The 23499-nt window shown below is 47.5% G+C and overlaps 1 protein-coding gene across 3 annotated transcripts; it reads right to left on the bottom strand.

Annotated features, from left to right (window-relative positions):
* Positions 1-1791: 1791 nt before the first annotated feature.
* SCD (stearoyl-CoA desaturase) lies at positions 1792-21140 on the bottom strand. 3 transcript variants are annotated; one of them, XM_015456547.3, is made up of 6 exons: positions 20813-21140; positions 19204-19486; positions 14771-14901; positions 12655-12860; positions 10195-10427; positions 1792-5904 (listed from the first exon to the last, which is right to left on the bottom strand). In XM_015456547.3, the coding sequence occupies exons 1-6, from the start codon at positions 21086-21088 to the stop codon at positions 5705-5707; spliced, it is 1329 nt and encodes a 442-aa protein (XP_015312033.1). In that variant the 5' UTR covers positions 21089-21140; the 3' UTR covers positions 1792-5704. The 3 variants fall into 3 exon arrangements, with proteins under 3 accessions (XP_015312033.1, XP_073858555.1, XP_005566247.1); XM_074002454.1 differs by lacking the exon at positions 20813-21140 and adding an exon at positions 19875-20188; XM_005566190.3 differs by lacking the exon at positions 20813-21140 and adding an exon at positions 20010-20188.
* Positions 21141-23499: the final 2359 nt, after the last annotated feature.

Genomic DNA, 23499 nt, shown 5'->3' with positions numbered 1-23499 from the left:
CGCCTGTAATCTCAGCATTTTGGATCGCTTGAGCCCAGGAGTTTGAGACCACCCTGACCAACATAGTGAGACCTGCCTCTTCAAAAATGAAACTAGGCCGGGCGCGGTGGCTCAAGCCTGTAATCCCAGCACTTTGGGAGGCCGAGACGGGTGGATCACGAGGTCAGGAGATCGAGACCATCCTGGCTAACACGGTGAAACCCCATCTCTACTAAAAAATACAAAAAACTAGCCGGGCGAGGTGGCGGGCGCCTGTAGTCCCAGCTACTCGGGAGGCTGAGGCAGGAGAATGGCGTAAACCCGGGAGGTGGAGCTTGCAGTGAGCTGAGATCCGGCCACTGCACCCCAGCCTGGGCGACAGAGCAAGACTCCATCTCAAAAAAAATAAATAAATAAAATAAAAAAATAAAACTAAAAAAAAAATTAGCCAGGCATGGTGATACATACCTGTAGTCTCAGCTACTCGGGAGGCTGAGACAGAAGGATCACTTGTGCCCAGGAGTTTGAGGCTACAGTGAGCTACGATTATACCACTGCACTCCAACCTGGGCAACAGAGCAAGACCCTGTCTCAAGAAAAATAATTTTAAAAGTATTAAAAGCTAGCCGGGCACGGTGGCTCACGCCTGTAATCCCAGCACTTTGGGAGGCTGAGGCGGGCGGATCACCTGAGGTTGGGAGTTCGAGACCAGCCTGACAAACATGGTGAAACCCTGTCTTTAATAAAAATACAAAAATTAGCCATGCATGGTGGCCGGCACCTGTAGTCCCAGCTACATGGGAGGCTGAGGCAGGAGAATTGCTTGAACCTGGGAGGCAGAGGTTGCAGTGAGCCGAGATCACACCACTACACTCCAACCTGGGAGACAGAGCGAGACTCCGTCTCAAAAAATAAATAAATGAATAAATTAATAAAAGTATTAAAAGCTAAAAGGAAAAACCAAAAACCAAAACCGTTTCCACTTTGTGCACCTGTGAGCCTGAAGTCCTCTGCTCCAGGAACATACAAGTCTTCTCTTGGACTGGTTTTCCTTTCTTCCTGCTGCTGTGCATATCAGCATTCTCAAGAAGCCATTTTTATTCCCTAGAGGTGACTTCATTTCAGAAACAGGAAAGAGCTGTACTGCCCAGCCGGGGTTGCAAGGTAAAGAACTGCTTTCAGCTGGGTGCGGTGGCACACACCTGTAATCTCAGCACTTTGGGAGGCCAAGGCTGGTGGATCACCTGAGGTCAGGAGTTCGAGGCCAGCCTGACCAAAATGGTGAAACCCTGTCTCTACTAAAAATACAAAATTAGCTGGGCATGGTGACATATGCCTGTAATCGTCCCAGCTACTTGGAAGGCTGAGTCAGGAGAATGCTTGAATCTAAGAGGTAGAGTCTGCAGCGAGCCCAGATCATGTCATTGCACTCCAGCCTGGGCAGCAAGAGCCAAAAACTGCTTTCCCAGGGAGTGCTTCTCTTGCTGGTCTCTTCCTCTCCCAGTATCTTTATCTTAGGTCTATGTAACTGACCACATGACACACCTGAGAACCCTGGCACTTCCCCAGGGCCAAGTTGCCAGCTGGTGTTAATGTGTTTGATTTAATGGCAGCAGACTCCTGGCTTCCTGCTTCCCAGAGTTTAACCTAAAGTTACCTTTAGGACAGCAGGCCAGGTTACTGGGGTATGAGTCAACCATTGTAACTTCTACTTCTTTTATACTCTTAAAGGTACAGACATAGATATGAGCCAGAGATAAATCCCAAGACTTTGAATCACAGACAAAAAAAAAACTCCCAGACCCAGTGCAATCAGATTCACTTCACTTTTATTATGAACAAACACAATCTCAGATTAGTACAATTAGCTTCAGAGTTGATATTAATAGAAATTATTCCAAAATTATTCTTGTCACAAGTAACTACTATCCCACATAAAAAGGGAAAAATCCCACCCAATCAAAGAAAAAGTATCCTCTGTATGTTTCCATGGCAATGAGTTGTTTATGCATTCTCAAATTTTTTCTGGCTAGTTATCCACCACTTCTCCAATGGAGTCATTCAATCTCTTGGAGAACCATATAGACTAATGACAGCATCTGGGGCACATGGACATATCAAGTTCATGGTGGACATTGCTATTATAAAAACCACTCAGGTCTTGAGAATTCCTGTGCCGAAGGATCCCAAAATGCTTTATAAAAAGCATTAGTTATGCCTCAAAACTGCCCTTTGAGGTAGGTCAGTATTATTATCCCCATTTTAGCAGAAGGAAAACTGAGGCACATTATAGTTCAGTGACTTGCCCAGGGTCACATAGCAAGTCAGTGGCACAGTGGTAGGAAAGGCCCTGGCCTTAACCACCAGCAAACAGGACCACCTTGCTTTTTTAACCTTTCATGATGACCCATTTGAACTACGCTTACAGAGAATATACTTAAGATACTAGCAAACCAAGGAGAAAATTTTCCATTTTAAATGCTACAACCATCTTTTAACCTAAAACAAAAACAAAAAATAAAATAAAATTATAAATCAAATACATTCAAATTACTTCCACCCTCCATCAAACGTGGGCACTTAAGAAAAGCAGCCCTAACAAGTTTCCAGAATGAAGCCCAGAAGGGAATCCTGCAAATCGCAATACTGATAATCCTCCACTCAGGCCCCCTTTTCTACCAGTCACTTCAGTAGGCTCTCAGGTGCAAAGGGATTCCACAGAGGGAGTGAGGGCGGGCTCATATGCAACACTGTGATTAGAAAAGATGTAAGGCACCCGGGTTAAGTTGTCAGCACACCCCCAAAGCAAGGACTGTTAGAAATCCAGACTCTTGATCAGATCTGAGTTTATCAGACTCAATTAATGTGTCACTTGAATTGAGCTTTAGAATCTTGAAAATAGTGTTCCTTACTCAGCAGACACACCCCCACCCCCACCCACACCCACACATACATTGGGGCCCTCAGCCTGAGGTGCCATCTAGCCTTATGTAGGGTCATGGTACAGATCAGATCCATGGCACACGATTACAATAGGAAGAAGTGAAAGTTGTTTTTATTGTTCATATATTATCAAGCAGGCATCTGATGACCTGTGGAATTAGAAGTACCAGCAGATATTTCCAAGGGGTAGGCGCACAGGTCAGCAGAACTAAACTACAGTGATCTTCCCTTAGATTCTTTTCTACTGAAGTGAATAGCTCAAAAGACACGGATGCCTTTAGTCCAGGCTAACCCCTGTAGCCTCTATGTAATTAACACAGGAAGAAAGGCCCTCATCCCTTCCAGCACTGGAGCTCAACAGTGGACTGAGTGTTTGGTAGTGCACATTTCCAATCTTAATAGAGCAAAGCCAGGCTTCCGCTTTGATGACTGAGCTACAGGGACAGGAGTGGTCCAAAGTTCTCAAAACACTGATGTTCTGTTTTTGTTTGTTTTTCCAGACTTCTATACTATTGTCTGCCCTAGGCTGTAGGGAATGCTGGTTAGTTTGCTGAACAGACACTCTGTTCAGCAGGGTTTGTGGTATCTCAAATCCCAGGTCTCAGCCAAAACTTTGCAGTTCACCCTGACTTCAGGGAACAGGACCTCCTTTCGAGGTGAGGCACTTGGGTTCTTGCCCTTGCTTCTTCCCAGTGAGAACTGTTTCCTCCTACTTTTACAAGCATTGCACTGCCAGCTGAGAGCACTGACTCAGGCGGGGCACCCTTACTGAGCAAGCAGGGGGCATTCAGCATGCTCTCTGGTTCTGACCCAGACAGAGGGGACTGAAAATAAATGCTCTTTTGCTCTGTGGCTGGCCCACTGGCTCAACATGAGCACTTGGCTTGGCTGTGCCTCGTGTGAGAGGGAGAGAGAGGTTCTCTGGGCCAGAGATGTTTCTGGGAGGGTTTGCCAGCCTTGCCTTGAGCCATCAGTGTGGCAGGGGAGCACAGGGGTGTAGGTGGAGACACTCCAAAGGCCATGTGAAAGTGGCAGCTAGCTCTATTTTCGAAAAAGAAGCAGTGGTTCAGTGACCCTGAGCATTGTCTGCAGGAGGGAGCTGCCTGGACAGCAAGTCATCACTGCCTCTGAATACACACAAAGGAGGCTGCCTGTCCAGGGAAAGAAGAAAACGTTCAGGGAAGAGAAAGATCTGGTAAAAGAAAACAAAAGGGACAGACAGGGTAGACCCAGGAATCAAGAATCAGGGTAGTGGAGAGATTCCTAACCCTGCCCCCCAGGCAGTTCTACACTTTAGGCTAGATGTTAACAGAGCCAAAAAAAATAAAAATAAAAAAGAGAGTGAAGGGGCACAACACTATGGGGAGAAGTATTCTAGTTTTTACTCTCTTTGAGGAGAAACTGGAACTAATGAATGAATGGATCCAATATCTAGCTTATTTTATTAAGACTCCCAATAACTCACTCAGTAACCTTCTCAAGCCCCTGGCAACATGTTCTCAGATCCCTTCCTATGTGAAGTTCGCTCTTAGAAGCTGCCTATAGATCCTGTCCCTCAACCTCTCCATCTCATGTCCAGCAGTGGAGAGGAAATTGGCAACCCAACTAATTCCTCCTCTCCTTTAGAGGTTTTTCAAACATCCCTCTTTGGGAGGGAAATACTCTAATAGTTTAACGTTCTAACCAATGTATATATGTATATATATATTATGTTTGACCCGACTCTACCTCCTAAAATCCTTCCCTTTTTTGGATGTTTAAATGCCACAGCCATCTTACTACTATGAGGGGAGCAAGCAATATCGTGAAGATGGCAGAGCAGAAAGAGGAAAGAACTGTGATGAGCAGCTCATGGAATCCTCAAAATTCTATGAGCTGCTGTCTTTACCAATTCTGGAAACACCCAAAACCAAGACTTCTTTATACATGAACTAAGAAATCTCCTTGTTATTAAAGAAAAAAAGAAAAGAAAAGAAAACCCTTCCCCAGAAGGGACCACTTTTACTACAAACTTAAAACGTCTCTTCTTTATCCTTAGCCTAAACTATATGTTGTGACGTTGAATTAGCATTGCCAAACACCACAGCCACTTCTTACCCCGAGCCAGGAGAGAAAGGAAGCACGCTGTGTGGTGGGGCTTGAAGTCCTCACTAAGTAGGCAGCTGCATGTGTGATTATGGCAAGAGGTTCCTCTTGCTTCGCTTCCCTCATCCTTATATTCATACATGCTGACTCTCTCCCCCGACAATTTACCTGCTTTAGAAGCTTTGTGTCAAGTGAAGTTGCTTTTCCATTCCATCTAGCAAAAGCCTGGGCTGAAGATAATTAACAGAGGACTGCCCAGAAGATTCTGTTTTATCTCTAGCTCAAGCCACCTACTTCAAAGCTCACAACAGCTCAAGGAAAGAGAGTTATCTGGAGCAAAGACCATTCATTTTAGGCTACAGAAAGGTTGTCTAGGCTTTGGAAGCTGGACACTGAACAAAGACTGACCAGCTGCTTGCCTGGGAGGCAATAAGAGAAAGGAGGGCGATAGCAACAAAGTGAAAAGGAGGACAATGGGCCTAGAAGAGAGAGAGGATAAAAGAAGAAATAATATCAGCTTAGCATCATAAAGGCAGAGTTGTTGACTTTGAATACTTTTGTGTTTTAAAATACTGGACTGGAATGGGTTAACATCATCATCTTTAGCATCCTGGTAGCATTATTCAGTAGTTAATAAACAGACATTAAAACCTCTGCCTGGCTGGCTTTTGAAAAAGGAACCTGAGGGACCCCAAACTCAGCCACTCTTGTAGCTTCCGTCTCCGGTTCTTTTAATCCTGGCCAAGACGGCGGCCTTGGAGACTTTCTTCCGATCATAGGCCAGACCAAGGGCGGCCATGCAATCAATGAAGAATGTGGTGAAGTTGATGTGCCAGCGGTACTCACTGGCAGAGTAGTCATAGGGAAAGGAGTGGTGGTAGTTGTGGAAGCCCTCACCTGAAACAAAAGCAGGAAGAGAAGTCATGGAGTGATGGTGCACTGAGGTCTTCTTGATTTGTGCATACCAGTTAGCTAGCAGGGTACCTCATACCTGGGAGAAACTCACTATTGTTGAATGAATGGATGAATTCAGTCTCTTTTAATATGAACCAAATAGATCCCCTCAGAAGCATCTTTACTTTTATTATTTTACTTTTTTTGTAGAGATGGGGTCTTGCCATGTTGCAAGCAACCCTCCCACCTTGACCACCCAAAGTGCTGGGATTACAGTCACGAGTCACTGCACCTGGCCAGTCAAAGGCATCTTAAGGAGTGATTGGAGACCCTGGTCACCCATGGCTGTCTGGGAGCCCTGTGGGAGGAGAACTGAGTTTCTCAGAGGATAAAATGACTAGAGAGAAGCTCCTACTTTTGGGAATGGATATCAGATTGGAAAATTCCAAATTCATTCTTGGCCCTGCCCTCAAGGCTCTGTGTGTATGTGCACATGCTTGCAGAATGAAGCACTGTGGCTATGACTTTTAAAAAAATGAGTAAAGCCAGGCACGGTGGCTCACGCCTGTAATCCCAGCTCTTTGGGAGGCCGAGACGGGTGGATCACGAGGTCAGGAGATCGAGACCATCCTGGCTAGCACAGTGAAACCCCGTTTCTACTAAAAGAAATACAAAACATTAGCCAGACATGGTGGCGGGTATCTTTAGTCCCAGCTACTCCGGAGGCTGAGGCAGGAGAATGGTGTGAACCCGGGAGGCGGAGCTTGCAGTGAGCTGAGATTGCGCCACTACACTCCAGCCTGCGCAACTGAGTGAGACTCCGTCTCAAAAAAAAAAAGAGTAAAGAAGCACACCTTTCCCCACCACACTGGAACTACCTCTAGGGGTGGGAGGTTCCTAGAGAGTGGGCCCTACAGCCAAAGATCAGAAGAAAGGCCAGCCCAGAGGCTGGAATGTCCTCAGTCACTGCAGTTGCCAGGGGTGCTCCAACTTTTTTGAGCTTTGACCCTGGTGTGGGGGAGGTGCTGATAAAACAGAAGCTCTCTGAGGGAAGAAAAATGGAAATGCTTAGATACCCTTTAACCTCTGAGATTTTGAGGACTCTTGGGATGAGCATTTCACTTTGCTGGAGGGAGGAAAACAAACACATTCTGGATTCGGGGGAATTTATCTAATGTGTAAAGCTTTGGAAACTCGACAGATAGAGAGTTTGCCAACTCTTGGCAGGACTCTTCTTTCTGAACCACAGCCAAAAATAATACTGACCCTAATCAGGCATGGGTAAAGGATAGCTACTAAGAGCTAATATTTGGCTCTTTGTAGATAAAAATATCCTCAGACAGACCAGTCATGACATTAATCAGAAGCAAGGCAAGGAAGTCCTGCAAAGTAAATGATGTCATCTAGGGCATTTCAAGGTATGTCCTCCCTCTGTGACACCTGATGATCTGCAGTGTGAACTGGGGAGGATGGGGGTAGAATGCCAGGAATAAAGGTACTGAGGATTATTAATGTCCATTAATGGTTTTGCAGCTAGGCCGGGCGCGGTGGCTCAAGCCTGTAATCCCAGCACTTTGGGAGGCCGAGACGGGCGGATCATGAGGTCAGGAGTTCGAGACCATCCTGGCTAACACGGTGAAACCCCGTCTCTACTAAAAAATACAAAAAACTAGCTGGGCGAGGTGGCGGGCGCCTGTAGTCCCGGCTACTCGGGAGGCTGAGGCAGGAGAATGGCGTAAAAACCCGGGAGGCAGAGCTTGCAGTGAGCTGAGATCCGGCCACTGCACTCCAGCCTGGGCGACACAGCGAGACTCCGTCTCAAAAAAAAAAAAAAAAAAATGGTTTTGCAGCTGGGCTCTGTGTAAGCACTAGCCAGGCCTTTAGTTACCAGATTTAAAATGGAATCAGATGCACACAGAGACAAGGGAGAAAAAAAAAAAAAAAAAAAAAAGAGGAAGAGCGTAGAAAGAAGACAGGACTCTGCAACTGGGGCAGCAAGAAAGAACCCAAGAAAGGCTCAAGGGAGAAGGTTAATTTGGCAGAGAAGATGAGCATGTGACAGTCGGGGAGGTAATTCAAGAAACAAAAAGATTAGGGTGGCAGGAAACAGAGCTGGAGGAGAACAAAGGGTGAGGTGATAAGGGAGGCAAACAGCAGGCAAGGAGGAGTGAATGATAACAAAGACAGGTCAAATATTGGCAGCCACTTTGAACTGATGGCCACCCAGAGGCTGGAGGCGGGGAAGATCATTATAGATCCATTTGCAATATGGGACACATCTCAAGCCAGAAACTCCATTCCTATGATAATCTCAGATTTATACAGTGTATGTGATTTATTTTAATCATGGTTAAAGTAAGAATAGGCACAATGGCAAGAAGGTGTCTGAAAGGAGATACGTGAAAGTTAAAAAGAGAGAGAGAGAAAAAAAAGCTTTTATTTTTATTATATATTTTTGAGATGGAGTCTCACTCTGTCACCAAGGCTGGAGTGCAGTGGCACAATCTTGGCTCATTGCAACCTCCGCCTCCTGGGTTCAAGCAATTCTTCTGCCTCAGCCTCCTGAGTAGCTGGGACTACAGCTACAGGTGCGTGCCACCGTGCCTGGCTAATTTTTTAATGCTTTCCTTTTTTTCTTTCTTTCTTTCTTTTTTTTTTTTTTTAGTAGAGATAGAGGTTCACCATATTGACCTGGCTGATCTCTAACTCCCGACCTCAAGTGATCCACCCACTTCGGCTTCCCAGAGTGCTGGGATTACAGGTGTGAGCCACCACGCCTAGACAAATAAATCCTTTTAATAAAGATAGTAGGCCAGGCACAGTGGCTCATGCCTATTATAATTCCAGCACTTTGGGAGGCCAAGGCAGACAGATCACTTCAGCTCAGGAGTTCGAGACCAGCCTGTACAACATAGCAAAACCCTGTCTCTACAAAAAATAGAAAAATTAGCCAAACGTGGTGGCATGCACCTGTAGTACCAGTTACTTGGGAGGCTGAGCCGAAAGGATCGCTTGAGCCCAGGAGGTCATAGCTGCAGTGAGCCGTGATCACACCACTGCACTGAAACCTGGGCAACAGAGTGAGGCTCTGTCTCAACAACAATTTAAAAGATAATAAAGATGGTTTTGAGAATATAAAGGAAGATTTTAAAGAGAAAAAGAAAATGAGTGTTAGGCAATGACCTGCATAAATGTGTGGAGTAGTGTGGTTGTCTAGATATTATTGAATGACCAATAGCACCAATTACTGGAGAGAAGAGGTCACCAGATCTATTTAAGGAAAACTCATTCAGGGCCTTGGTCAAAGTCTATATTCAGTTGGAAAGAGGGACAGAGAAAAAAATGTAGATATGTTGGGAGGCTGAGGCAGGAGATCACTTGAGCCCAGAGTTCAAGACCAGCCTGGGCACCATGGTGAGACCCCATCTTATTAGAAAAGAAAGGAAAAGATCAACGTTAGAGAATTGAGCAGGAACTTGTGATCACACTGCTTTACTGGGAGATTCCTGAAGGCATGTTAGGGGAAGGGATGTTCCTAGCCCAGAAAAGAAGAGAGAAAAACAGAGGATGAGAGGAGACAAGATGGTAGGTGGTAGTAAAGGGCCACCAGCAGTTATTTTGATGCTCTTCATAATGGCATCACCAAACAGTAAGGCATGGCACACACTTAAAGCAAGGCATATCTGAGTAGAGTGGAAAGATAAAAAATACTTTGTGTGGCATACTTGAAGTTCATAAAACACCAGGCTTACTGGCCACTCAGATGACCCCATTGTTCTATTTATGCATTCCTTGCCTCAAGCAAGACTGCAGTCTGGCCCAGAGTTGATGAAAGAAAGGAAAACTCCAAGGTGCTCATCTTGTATGGCATTTGGTTTCTGTTTTTTTGTTTGGTTGGTTTTTTAGTAGAAACAGGGTTTCACCATGTTGGCCAGATTGGTCTCAAACTCCTGACCTCAGGTGACCTGCCCGCCTCGGCCTCTCAAAGTGCTGGGATTACAGGCGTGAGCCGCCACGCCTGGAGTATACATGGCATTTGGAAATTGTTTTAGAACCTGGAATCAAGATCAGTGTTTTTTTTGTGTTTTCTTTCTTATCCTTTCATTTTTACATAAAACATGTTGCGTGACTCTCAAAAGGGTTTTCCAGTATACTGCCCCCTAGTTTTATAGTGGAAAAAACGGAGATACAAAGTAGCCATCAAAAACAGGTTTATCTAGTTTTTCTGGCTCCTAGCCTAATCCCCTAATCAGCAGACCACTGGATGTAGTCTTGCTTGGACAGCTGACTTACCCACAGCTCCAAGTGACACCAGGATATTCTCCCGGGGACTGATGTTCTTGTCATAAGGACGATATCCGAAGAGGTGGGCAGCACTGTTCACCAGCCAGGTGACATTAAGCACTATAGCATATCGCAAGAAAGTGGCAACAAACACGCTGTGTTGAAAAGTTTCACCCCAGAAACACCAGGGCACAAGCGTGGGCAGGATGAAGCACATCAGCAGCAAGCCAGGTTTGTAGTACCTACAGTGACAGACCAGACACCAGGTCAATGGAGGGGGACTCCACACCTACATGGATCTTCTACACGAATTGGGATGGGCTGTCTCTTTCCTCCATGTTGAATTTGCTTGTCTGACTCTAAGTTCATTGTTTTAATTTTTTTTTTTTTTTTTTTTTTTGACAGGGTCTCACACTGTTGCCAAGGCTGGAGTGCAGTGGCATGACCATAGTTCACCACAGTCTTAACTCCTGGGCTCAAAAGATCCTCCCACCTCAGCCTCCTGAGTAGCTGGGACCACAGGCATGAACCATCATGCCCATTTAGTTTTTAATTTTTTTGTAGAGATGAGGGCTCACTATGTTTCCCAGGCTGGTCTCGAATGCCTGAACTTTCAAGCAATCCTCCTGTCTCAGCCTCCCAAAGTGCTGGGATCACAGGCATGAGCCACCACGCCCAGCCATCGCTGATTTTTACTCAAGCATAATACCACGTTGGTAAAATAGGTGAGGTCCAAATTACAAACTAATGAACAGATGTCTCTCCATACTTGGCTGGTTTTCCCATCTGCCTTTGGGCTCCTTTCTCTTTTTCATCAGCACTCTTTTTCAGTCTGTTTAGTATCATGCCTCCATTTTCTGCTGGCTACCCCCTAGTTCTTTGGTCTTCTTTTCCCTCAAAGGCCTATTGAGTGTCCTTGATCACCTGCAGCTATCTGTCCCTCTGGAAGCCCTTTCTCAATTTTCATTCTCAATGTAGACCAGGTCACTGACATTCCAAGGGCACTGATCCCCTACATTCCTTCAGCAGTCAAGTCTTTGACTTTTACATCACTGACATTCCCTGCACCCAACTCTTTTTTCCATTTCTGCCACTGCTTTGCTAGCAGGGGTCCTCATTTCCTAACTTATGTCCCTACCTCTCACTTTGGCTCAATGGTTTCTTACACTTGTTCTAAAAGCAGCCTTCCTGAAGCACATCGCTAACTATGCCACATTGCAGTTCGAAAGATGTAATGCCTTCCTATTGCTTATTGAATTAAATCCTAAGTCTGCTTTTAGAACTCAACAAGGATGGCATTAGTCTCTCCAGTCTTACTTCTTCCCACACCCTATACTTCAAGCAAAAGGACTCGATTGCTAGAACATGCTTCATGCTTTAGCTCATTCTGTTTCTTCTGTTTGCACTGTCTCTCCCCACACATAGTTGTAAAAATTTCTTTTTTTTTTTTTTTTTTTGAGACAGAGTCTCGCTCTGCCGCCCAGGCTGGAGTGCAGTGGCGTGATCTTGGCTCACTGCAAGCTCCGCCTCCCGGGTTCACGCCATTCTCCTGCCTCAGCCTCCTGAGTAGCTGGGACTACAGGCGCCCGCCACCTCGCCCGGCTAGTTTTTTTGTATTTTTTTAGTAGAGACGGGGTTTCACTGTGTCAGCCAGGATGGTCTCGATCTCCTGACCTCGTGATCCGCCCGTCTCGGCCTCCCAAAGTGCTGGGATTACAGGCTTGAGCCACCGCGCCCGGCCAGTTGTGAAAATTTCTATCTGTCGGTGGATTCCAACACTACTTATTTCATAAACACTTCCTTGGTGTTGCCCGTTGAGCAATCTCCCTCCCCTTTATACCTCTCATAGTACAGAAAATATTCTGCCTTATACCATGGTTATCTGGATACTTGGCTTATCTCTCCACCCCATGATAGGCCACAAACTTTTTGAAGGTAAGAACTAACCTACCAGCCTGGGCAATACAGTGAGGGAGACCTTGTCTTTACAAAAAATTAGCCGGGCATGGTGGTGTGTGCCTGTAGTCCCAGATACTCAGGAGGCTGAAGTGGAAGCATTGCTTGAGCCTGGGAAGTCAAGGCTGCAGTGAGCCAAGATTGTGCCACTGCACTCCAGCCTGGGCAAGAGAGAAAGACTCTGTTGAAAAACAAACAAAAACAAATAAACAAACAAACAAACCTAGGCAAGTAGGCTATAAACATCTTTGAATCTATGACTGTCCTAGGACAATACACATCTGTTGAATGTAATGGGTTTAATTAAGATAGCTCAGAGAGAAAGAAATGGAGCAATAGTCTATGGCTATGGGCCTGTGGGATGTTAAAAACTGGGATTTTAAATTATGATTGTGAACACGCAAACGCAGTAAATTTCTCAGCTTATATTTTATAAGTCTTGGGAGAAAAAATGGGGTCCCTAATGACCAGATGTCAGGGCCGTATCCCCACCTCCATCAGGGCTTCACTCACCTCCTCTGGAACATCACCAGTTTCTCGGCTTCTAGGTCAGACAAGTCTAGCGTAGCGCCCTTCTCTTTGACAGCTGGGTGTTTGCGCACAAGCAGCCAACCCACGTGAGAGAAGAAAAAGCCACGTCGGGAATTATGAGGATCAGCATGAGTTTCCGAAAACTTGTGGTGGGCACGGTGGTCACGAGCCCATTCATAGACATCATTCTGGGGAGAGAGAGAAGAGGAATGTAAGGCTTGAGGATAGACACCCTCTTAGGAGCCTCCCAGTGGAAAGGTATCAAGAGCCCAAGGCGCTCAGCCCAGCCTCACAAAATATCCAGGAATCTGGGCTCCAAAGGAGTCATGGAGTTGCCTCCCCTCTTCTCCCAACTTGTCACTGAAGCTTAAGTGGAAAAAGCAACTCAAAGTCCCAGGACCATAGCAATGGGACTGCTGTTTCTGGAAAGTTATATGGTGGGTGGAACAGAGATAAATCATACAGAGCTCAGAGAGTTTCAAGAAGTGAGAACATCGCAATTCTTTAAGCAAGGAATGTTGGAAAAGATCCTCACGAGGTACCTAATCCCTGGGCATGGAGAACATGAGGCAGGCAGTCTTGTGTCCTAGGGTCCCAATCAGTAGATAAAGTTGCAGGGTGTACCATTCTGATGCCTTGCAAAAGAGCTCATACAACCCAATAACAAGGCCAGGCAGGCAACTCATGATCATGACTGCATTTTCAAATGACCTCTGGGCTTCTTCATGACTTTTTCCATCCCTTAAAGAATGTACCAATATCTCTCTTCCTTCCCTTTGCTCCACAGGACAACTTTGGAAGCCCTCAAGGTATAAGCTGCTATGGCAGAGATGATTATGCAAATGTGGTAAGTTCTTTCGATTTTGCCGCCACTAAATTGGTTTCCTTTCTTCCTCTTGCTCCAAGCTAAGCCCCAGGCCATGTGCTATCATTTGCCCATTGCTACAGCTTAATGACTATAAGGGATGCATTCCCTTTCTCCATTTCCCTTCATCTGTCTTTGCTATAAACTTTTTTTTTTTTTTGAGACAGAGTTTTTTTTTGAGACAGAGCCTCTGTCACCCAGGCTGGAGTGCAGAGGTGCAATCTCAGCTCACCGCAAGCTCCGCCTCCCAGGTTCACACCATTCTCCTGACTCAGCCTCCCAAGTAGCTGGGACTACAGGTGCCCACCACCACGCCCGGCTAATTTTTTATATTTTTAGTAGAGATGGGGTTTCACCATGTTAGCCAGGATGGTCTCGATCTCCTGACCTCGTGATCCGCCCGCCTCGGCCTCCCAAAGTGCTGGGATTACAGGCGTGAGCCACCGTGCCCTGCCTGCTCTAAACTTTTTGCCTCAACAAACCTCAATGTTTCACTTAGCCACCATGGCAGCCCAAGAAAGGGCCACAATGTTGGGTTGGTCTATCTAATCTCTCTGTAAGTTGGTTTCCTCATCGGTAAAATGGGGATAATAGTACCTACTTCCTAAAATTGTTGTGAGGACTTTATATCAAATGCTTACAATAGTTCCAGGCACATAGTGCAATAAAAGTGTTTGCTCTCATTATCTGAAAATAAGAGTTCATGAGTCTGGGAACATCAGCTTCAATCCCACTGTGGTGGAGTCCTAAGTTATTCACTTTTCAATTTTTTTGTTTGTTTTGATACCATCATGGCTCACTGCAGCTTCAAACTCCTGGGCTCCAGTGATCCTCCCAGCTCTGCCTCCCTAAGATATTTACCTTAAATAGTGAATTTATTGTCCAGTGTCTGCCCGGGAATCTAAGGTCAGTCTCTGGCTTATGTGCCAAAGCCCCTTATGATGAAGAGCCACAACAGCCAGAATGTGTGACAACAGAGGGACTTTAGGATCAAAAATATTCCTACACATCAAGAATATTTTCCATTTATTTTCCAGTTCCCTTTTCCAAGACTCAGAAGTCTCTTCATTCTTCATGGACTTAAGGACTGAACTGGCACTTGAGGTGACCACAGGAGAGAGGAAAGTGAAACGGCCATCCAGGTGTGGCTCCTCTCCGGCGCTGATCCCTCCTTTCTGTGCCCGGATCAGTGATAGGGTGGAGGACAAACAGCTGAGCAGAGACGCTTCTTACCTGGAACGCCATTGTGTTGGCAATGATCAGAAAGAGACGCAGGGGCAGCCGAGCTTTGTAAGATCGGTGGCTCCATAGACGATGAGCTCCTGCTGTTATGCCCAGGGCACTGACAACATAGTAGAATAATCCTGCCAGGAGAAGACAGCGGGGGGAGTCACCAATCAGTGTGAGTTCCATCTGGGAAAGGATGCCAAAGACACTCTCTGGATGCCAGAAACTGTCTTCTTCAGGCTTTGGGTGAGGATTGGCTTGACCATGAACTCTAGGGATAACCATGTCCCTTAGATTTTACCACTTAAAAAATATCATCACCCCACAGCCTCTCAACCCAGGAAAAAAAGATAAGCTAAGGAATCCCAGGAACTAAGGAGTCAGAAAGGCAGGAGAGAGAATAGTGCTCTTACCACTCATTCTTCATCTTAAAGGCAATCTCCCAGGGCCTAGCTATCTCCTTTCACCTCTATCTAGGCCTTCTCTAAGGTTTTAAGGGCCACAAATTACTCCTATAGAGCCCAGGACCCATAAGCAAGGGTGTTATTAAAATAATAGCAGAGGGCCAAGTGCAGTGTGAACCACGTTGTCATCCCAACATTTTGGGAGGCCAAGGCAGGAAGATCCCCTTGAGCCCAGGAGTTCGAGACCAGCCTGGGTAACATAGGGAGACCTTGTCTCTTCAGATAATCTACTCAAGAGGTTGAGGTGGGAGGATCTCGAGCCCAGGAAGTCGAGGCTGTGGTGAGCCATGATCGCGTCACTGCACTCAAGCCCTGATCAACAGAGAAAGACCTTATCTCAAAAAATAAAATAACAGCCAGTACAATCTGGGCACTGACCAATTTGAGAAGCACTTAGTTGTAGGGGACTTTTAGGGGATTCAGACCATGGCCATTTATCAACTGGTACAAAAAAAGCATTTAAATATTCTAGCAGGCACTGTGGCCATATCAGGGAAAAATTAGCCCTAATCCAATTTGTGCATAAATCCAATTTGCACAGTATCTTAAGATTTACCAGAGATTTCACGTTCCAGCTATACCATCCACCTCCCCCAAGATACATGCACAGTTCCTCTGTCTTGCCTTTGCTACATCCCTGTCAGCCCATACTCTCACCGGGCAATGCTCATTCTAAACAATGGTGGGATATTCTTCAAGCTGTCAGTGGAGCACCCCACCATTGTCTTCCCTCACCTTCCTGGAGACCTGCAGGCTCAGGAGGTGCCAGATATAATCTCTAACTGGGAAGGCAGGAGAGAGAACAGTGCTCTTACCACTCATTCTTCATCTTAAAGGCATTCTCCCAGGGCCTAGCTATTTCCTTTCACCTCTATCTAGGCCTTCACTAAGGTTTTAAGGCCCACAAACTACTCCTGCAGAGCTCAGGACCCATATGCAAGGGTGTTATTAAAATAACAGCAGAGGGCCAGGTGCGGTGTGAACCATTTTGTCATCCCAGCATTTTGGGAGGCCAAGGCAGGAAGTGGGCTGCTGGGTGTACCCATCTCTTCCTCTGTTCCGTAGCTCTAGTAGGCAGAAGCTGTGGCCTTGGGAGAAACTGTTAACAATGTTTCATTCCTAGGAATGAATGTTAACAATGTTTCATTCCTAGGGAAACAGCTAGAAACAATAGATCCTCAGTGGCCACAGAACTTAGTTGCAGTTGGAGACACCACACATTGTAACAAATTGTCCTGTGTTCTTTTGCAGCCATTGATAGCTGTTTCCTAAACAACCTCCTTTTCCCCCCAACCTCCTTTCTTCTCTCCTATTCCTCCTATAAGATCTCCAGGAGAGCCATAGAGCCAGAGTCAGCCCTAAGAAGAGCTCTCTCCACATTCCCTCAGAGTGGGGACTGAGGCCCCAGGTGATCTGCCTTCAAGTCAGGTGGCGATTGACATCTCCCCAGATACAGTATCTAACCTGCACCTTACTTGGAAAACCATCAGTTGAGCCAGAGCCCTTCCTAATGAGCAAGGGAGCTTCTGGGCTTGTTACTTGCCGCAAAAGACCCTGGGGCAAGTTGACTCAGAATGTATGTAAGATCCTATATTAACAGGAAAATTGGGGAAAGAACTCAGGCACTCTGGTGCCTTTTCTAGAAACACCTCTAAGTCTATCAAATAGAAGGGCTTAAATCAGTTGGAGATTTATTCCCTCTCTCCTCCCCGGGGGAAGAAAATGTCCAAATTGATGGTTAAGCAACATCTCATTGCTCTGGCCTTAAGAAAGAGACTTGAATGGTTTTGCCTCTGGCTCTCAGTGTTGCCAGAGGCATCCTTCTTAGTCCTACCCTAAGGGCTCCTTTGGGAGACTACAAAATGAGAGATTTAAGGCTCTCAAAATTGCTCCGTCATAAGAAATGCTGGAATCACAACCAGTTGCTAATTTAACATTGTCCATAGGGATTAAAACAAGAAAAGTGAAGCTCCTAAATTCTGAAGGTGGGAAGAGAAGATGTCCAGGTTGAGACCTCTGACCCTCCTCCCCTTATCCTCCTTGTTTCTTAAGACAGGAGTTCTGATATCCCCTTATCAAGATGGTCATTCTTTCAGCTAAGCCATCCACCAAAGGGCCCAGTACAATAAGTTTACCATCCAGTCTCTGTGAGCCACATTTATCTGCCCAAAGGCACAGCACACACCGATGGGCAGGTCACCAAAAAAATGTAGCAGGCACAGCCTTGACTTTGGGATGGAATTCTGCTCCCTGCACTAGCAACTGAGGGTAACCAAGCAGAGGCAATTGGGTCAAACTCTGGGCTTCAGAAAACCTACAGGGAGTGCTGAGCCTGGAAGGAGCTTGCAGGTGAGAAAACTACTTGTGAAGACTATCCTCTCGGGGAGAAAGGGTGGAGAGAGGCATCCACTGACTCTTTGGGGAATGCTATCCCTGCTCTTCATCCCTCATGTTGCAACTGAAGTTCTGCTGGATCCTCAGAGGGGCCAGACAACAGATGTTGCCCTCCCCTCACAAATACAAGAGCTCTTCCTGGTATGCAGATGAACTGATCTGCACCTGGCCTGTTCTGTCTGTGTCACAGCTGTGACACATATGTAACCCAAGGAATGCTACCTTCCCAATCCTAAAAAAAGTACTGTTGCCCACAGGTGGTACCTAGAAAAACTGAGATTCTGACAAAGGGGCTTTTCTCACTTGCATTTCACTGTAGCACCTGGAGGATTTCTGGAAACAAAGCTCAATGAACCAGATCTCACTATCTTCGGAAGACCTAAGAGGTCCTGAGGGAAACAGCTAAAACTTGGCCTCCCAGCTCTTCTGCATAATTACCCTTCAAGAGCAAGAGCGAGCTGTCAGAAAGTATCCCACACCTGAGGCTGCTCTGAAAAACCTCAAGTTGTTTTCTGGAGGAGAAGTCCTGGCTCACCACCCCTTAGAGAGTAGCAATGCAGGGGCCCTGCATCTGCAGAGCTCCCTGCTCTCCCTTCCCAACTTAGGCTCATAGTGGCAGAGGTGAAAAAACCTGCAAAGCGCATGTGTGCATCCAGGGGGCAGAACCATGCCATCAGGCCACACCAATTGGTCCCTGAAAGAGCTGAGCTAAGGGCAGGTTAGGGACAAACTGGGAACTGTCTCCCTCATTACAGCAGCCTCAAGACCAGGCTCTCTTTTCTCAAGGCTCTTTTCTGGCCTGGCCTCGATGTCCCTGGCAAGGAGGAATGGGTAGGACTGGTGTTGGAAGGTGCAGAATTCTTGGCATTTCATGGCATCAGGAGGGGGGCCTGAAGCAGGCTGGATGGGGGATGGAACATGAAACATATCTTCAACCTGATTTCATTCTAAGAGCATTTTGTTGACTGGTATGTGCAGCACCCTGGAATGTAGAGTAACAGAGCAACACACATCTGTGACTCGGGTTACACGGGAGCTTCATCTTCCTCTGTAACGAAGAAGCCTGGTCTGGCCAAGGGGTCAGGTCAAAATAGTTTTGTGGATAACCTCTCTGTTCCTGCCTTTCCAACAAACTCTCTCCCTGAGTAGTTTCCCGTTGCGCTAGCCCACTACTGCTCAACATAGACCCTAGAAAGCCAATGGTTTAGTACCATGTTCCCATGCCTCCCAGGTAGAGGGTTTTGATTCTTTTGTGGTTGGCAGGGGTGGGACAGGCAGCCAAGCAAATGACTCAAACAGAAAAGCTCTTTCAGGGAAAGCTGACTCTCCAGCACAGGTCTACACTTCAAAGCCCACAAGCACAAGGTCCCAGAGCTCTCAACCCAAGGCATTGACATTCCTGCATCTCAGTACCCCCAGGCTCTTCCCAGCCCACTAGGCCTGAAGCAACCAAAGAAAATGCCTGAGAAAAACCCCAGCTGGGAGGCTGGGAGGGGCTGGTGTTCTGTGTAAGATCCCACCTTATTAAAAGAGCAGTGAGTACCTGGAGGACTAGGTCAGGAGGACAGGGAGGCTGCTTACCCCAAAGACAGGTGTAGAGCTTGCAAGTAGGAATCAAAGTGATCCCATACAGGGCTCCCAAGTGTAGCAGAGACATAAGGATGATGTTTCTCCAGACATATTCAACCTTGGGGCTTGGGCCTTCCTTATCCTTGTAGGTGGGGTCATATATATCATCTTTGATATCAGGGCGAACGTCTTCTTCCAAGTAGAGGGGCGTCGTCTCCAACTTATCTCTTCCATTCTGCAGGACCCTGGAGGGAGGCGCTGTGATGGTGGTGGTGGTGGTATAGGAGCTAGAGATCTGGAAGGGGGAGGAAGAGGAGAGTCAGGAGAAGAGACACGTGGAGGCAGCTGGGGCCACTCCGCTCTCTAATGACGCTGGGGGAAGGGTGGACAGCAAAGACCCTTCCCCAGCGCCAGAGTTCACTGAGGGTAGGGTGTATCCGAGATGCAACGGAGAGAAGTTCCCAGAAACTATACCGATACATTAGGGGCGGGGGACGAGGGGCGCTAAACCTACGGGGAGGCGGCAGTAGGAAGGAGAAGTAAAGCACTCACATCCCCACGAACACAAAGGAAAACCCGCATAATTCATAAAAGCACCAGCACGACCGGATTTTTCTTTAAAGCTTAAGAAACAAAAGTTGGAGATTCAAGTCCGCAAATTACAACCCACATTCCCAACTCACTGAAGGCAGCACAACTCGAAAAACATGGCCAAGTCCTCTGCGGAGCTCTCCCCTCTCTTCAGCCACCAACCCGTCCCCTGGAAGCCCAGCCCGCGCCGGCGACCCTGCGGTACGGGGCCAGGCTGGGAAACTCACATCCTCCTGCAGCAAATGGGCCGGCATCTTGGCTCTCGGATGCCGGGATCACTTTCCAGGGGCTGAGGCCGCGGAGCGGAGTTCGGGGGCGCCGGAGGACTGCGGTTTCGAAGCCCGCCGGTGCGCGCTGAGCCGCGGCGCCGCGCACGCTAGCTGGGTGTCTAGGCCCTAGCCGCGGTGCGTGGAGGTCCCTGAGCCGGCAATTTAAAGGCTAGAGCTGGCAATGGGTGACCGTGTCCGGTATTTCCTCAGCTCCCTTTTATCCGCTGCCAAGCAGGGGCAAAGTGCGCGGAGTTGACTGGCGCGGGCGGCCCCGCATGGAGGTGAGGGCGGGAGAGGGAGGAGACAGAGGCCAAGGCTCGCAACGACCGCAGCAGGGCGCCGGGATGCTGCCAACACCGACACCACACCACCCGGCCCCTGCCCCTGCCCCTGCCCCTGGGGAAATGCTAATGAGGCTTCTGTAAACTCCGGCTCTTCATTGGCCGAAGGGAATTTGGTGCCACCTCGTCCTGCAGTTGCCATTGGCTCGGCGCAATCTGCTGTTCCCTCTGCCGCCAGCTCCTCGCTCCCCCTCCCCTCCCTTTCTCCTTCTCCGCTTCTCTTCTACCCGCCGCTGGGCCTCTGCCCGGCACCCCGCGTTAGGAGCTTTCTCTCTGGAAGGGACTGGGGACCCGGTTTGGGGCTGGGGCGCGGAGTCTAGCCCAGGACCGGCCCCCGGGCACACGGCGAACGGCTGGGTGGGCACTGGGGAAGTTTCTCAGGAAACAGTGGGGAAGCCTCGGGAGACGCCCACTACTCACAATTCCGTCCCGTCTTCCCGTCCCCCCAGGCGCGTGGCAGGGAGACCAGGCCGCCACCCCGGGATCGGGAGCTCCGGGGACGCGGGAAGCCCCGCCTCCCTCCCGGGCGAGCGCTGGGGGCTCAGTCCGCCTGCGAACAATGGCTCTGCCCCGCCCACCAGCCACGCGCTGCTCACCCGGGACCGCACCGGACTCGGGCCGCACGCAGTCTGGCTGGTGTGTGTGCCTACGCGCACGAATCCTGTTCAGGCCCCGGGCAAACAGTCCCATCCCCATGCCCGCGCCTCCAGGATGCGTGCGGGAGGTTTTGGAGATTCTTCAGACTGGCAGGTTGTAATTTTGGAATCTTTGTGGAAACAGTCAGGAAACACTGACATGTGCTTTCACCCAGCAGCAGGCGAAAGGGCTTGGATGTGGAATAAGAATAGCTGGCAGGTATTGAATTATTACTGCCAGCCAGTTCACAAGAATCGTTTTCTGTAATCCTCACTGTGACCCTGGGAGGTGGGTACGCCATTATTCCATTTTATAAGTGTGGAAAGATATATAGAGAGATGGAATAACTTGCCCATAATCACAGCAACCAGTAAGTGATGGAGCTGGCAATTGAGCCCAGAAATGCCATATGAGAGCCCAAGCTCTTAATCCCTGTTCAGGACCATACTGTCCTCGGTCCCTGAGATGCTCTGACCCTACTGATCTGTCCCTGTGCCCCCATCTTTTCCGGGTCTGTAGGAGTCTTACCATGAGAGCTCAGAAACAGGCAGGCTATGCATTCACCCCTTCTCCTTCCATGCCCGTGTCTCCCCCAAATTCTGCCCTAGGATCATTCCTCTGGGAAGAGGAGAAAATACGGAGTGCTGCGCTAATGATTTGCTTCCCACCTGGGATTTCCTGGAAGGAAGACTAATCAGCTCCCTTGTTGGCCACTGGTCTCAGGGTCAGGCCAACTCTCTGGCCAGTGACCAGGAGCCCGCATACCAGTCCTGGCTCCCTGTCCAGTGCAAGAGTTCTGAACAAGATTGGATGATTTCAGATGTGGACAGCTCATCCAGTCATGCCTCAGAAGTACTTCGCATGTGGCAGAGAAATCTGTACGTGGTCTGCCCCCCTTCAGGTTCTCTTTGCAATGTCTAATTTGCTGAATTATTTTGTTTTTTGTTTTTTTGAGAGGGAGTCTCGCTCTGTCCCCCAGGCTGGAGTGCAGTGGTGTGATCTCCCCTCACTGCAACCTCTGCCTCCCGGGTTCAAGCAATTCTCCTGCCTCAGCCTCCCAAGTAGCTGGGATTACAGGCATGCGCCACCACACTCAGCTAATTTTTTGTATTTTTAGTACAGGCGGGGTTTCACCCTATTGGTCAGGCTGGTCTTGCATTCCTGACCTCATGATCCGCCCTCCTTAGCCTCCCAAAGTGCTGGGATTACAGGCATGAGCCACCGTGCCCAGCTTTAAATGCATATTATTTTATTAAATGGAAGAAGCAAATCTGAAAAATCCACATTCTGTATGATTCCAACTGTATTCTGGAAAAAGCAAAACTATGGAGACAGTAAAGAGATTAGTGGTTGCAAGGGGTTTGCGGGGGAGGAAGAGAGGAATAGGTGGATTTTTAGAGCAGTGAAACTATGCTGTTTGATATTATAGGCGTAGATACATGTCATTACACATTTGTCCAAAACTATAGAATGTCCAACACCTATAGAGAGTTGTACCCTAATGTAAACAATGGACTTTGGGTGATAATGATGTGCCAATGTAAGTTCATCATTGTAACAAATTTGCCACTTTGGTAGGGGATGTTGATAAAAGGGGAGGCTATGCATGTGTTGGGGAGAGTATGGGCTCTCTCTGTACCTTTCACTTTTTGTTCAGTTTTGTTGTGAACGTAAAATTGCTCTGAAAATTTTGTGTTCTAAAAAAGAAGAAGACAGCTGGGCGCCCTGGCTCATGCCTGTAATCCCAGCACTTTGGGATGCCGAGGCGGGAGGATCAACTGAGGTCAGGAGTTCGAGACCAGCCTGACCAAGATGGAGAAACCCCCGTCTCTACTAAAAATACAAAATTAGCCGGGCATGGTGGCAGGCGCCTGTAATCCCAGGTACTCAGGAGGCTGAGGCAGGAGAATCACTTGAATCGGAGAGGCAGAGGTTGCGGTGAGCCGAGATCGCGCCACTGCACTCCAGCCCGGGCAACAAGAGTGAAACTCCATCTTGAAAAAAAAGAAAAAAAGAAGACGACTACAAATACATGCTGCAACATGAATGGTTCTGAAAAGCATGCTCACCAAAGAAGGCAGACACAGAAAATAAATGCTGAATGATTCCCTTATATGAAATCCAGTAACAGGAAAGTCTAGTCCGTAGTGATAGAACAAAATATGGTTGCTTGGGATAGGGAAATTGATTTGGAAAGGGGCCTGAGTTAAGTTTCTCATGAAGGAAATGTTCTGTGTCTTGATTTGGGTGGTAGTTGCCTGAGAATGTACAATTTGTCAAGATTTATCAAACTGAGCGCTTGTGATCTGCACATTTTATTGTGTAGTAATTACATCTCAACTGAAAAAAACTAGCAAGGTTGGAAACCGGAGTATGAGCCCAGAAAAGGGTGTCCTAAATTTACCTCATTCATTCATTCATTCATTTATTCAAAATGCAATAGATATTTATTGAGCTCTTGTTATGGACGA

This window comes from Macaca fascicularis, chromosome 9 (genome assembly GCF_037993035.2).
Source record: "Macaca fascicularis isolate 582-1 chromosome 9, T2T-MFA8v1.1".
Classification (NCBI taxonomy): domain Eukaryota; kingdom Metazoa; phylum Chordata; class Mammalia; order Primates; family Cercopithecidae; genus Macaca; species Macaca fascicularis.
This window is presented reverse-complemented; position numbering and strand designations above follow the sequence as displayed.

Coding starts and splice junctions, on each gene's coding strand:
- SCD (XM_015456547.3), bottom strand. CDS start 21,088: ATGGGGATGGGACTGTTTGCCCGGGGCCTGAACAGGATTCGTGCGCGT. Junction 19,487..20,812: donor CGGGAAGACGGGACGGAATT/GTGAGTAGTGGG, acceptor TCCCCCTTCCAG/ATCTCTAGCTCCTATACCAC. Junction 12,861..14,770: donor CCAACACAATGGCGTTCCAG/GTAAGAAGCGTC, acceptor CTCTCTCCCCAG/AATGATGTCTATGAATGGGC.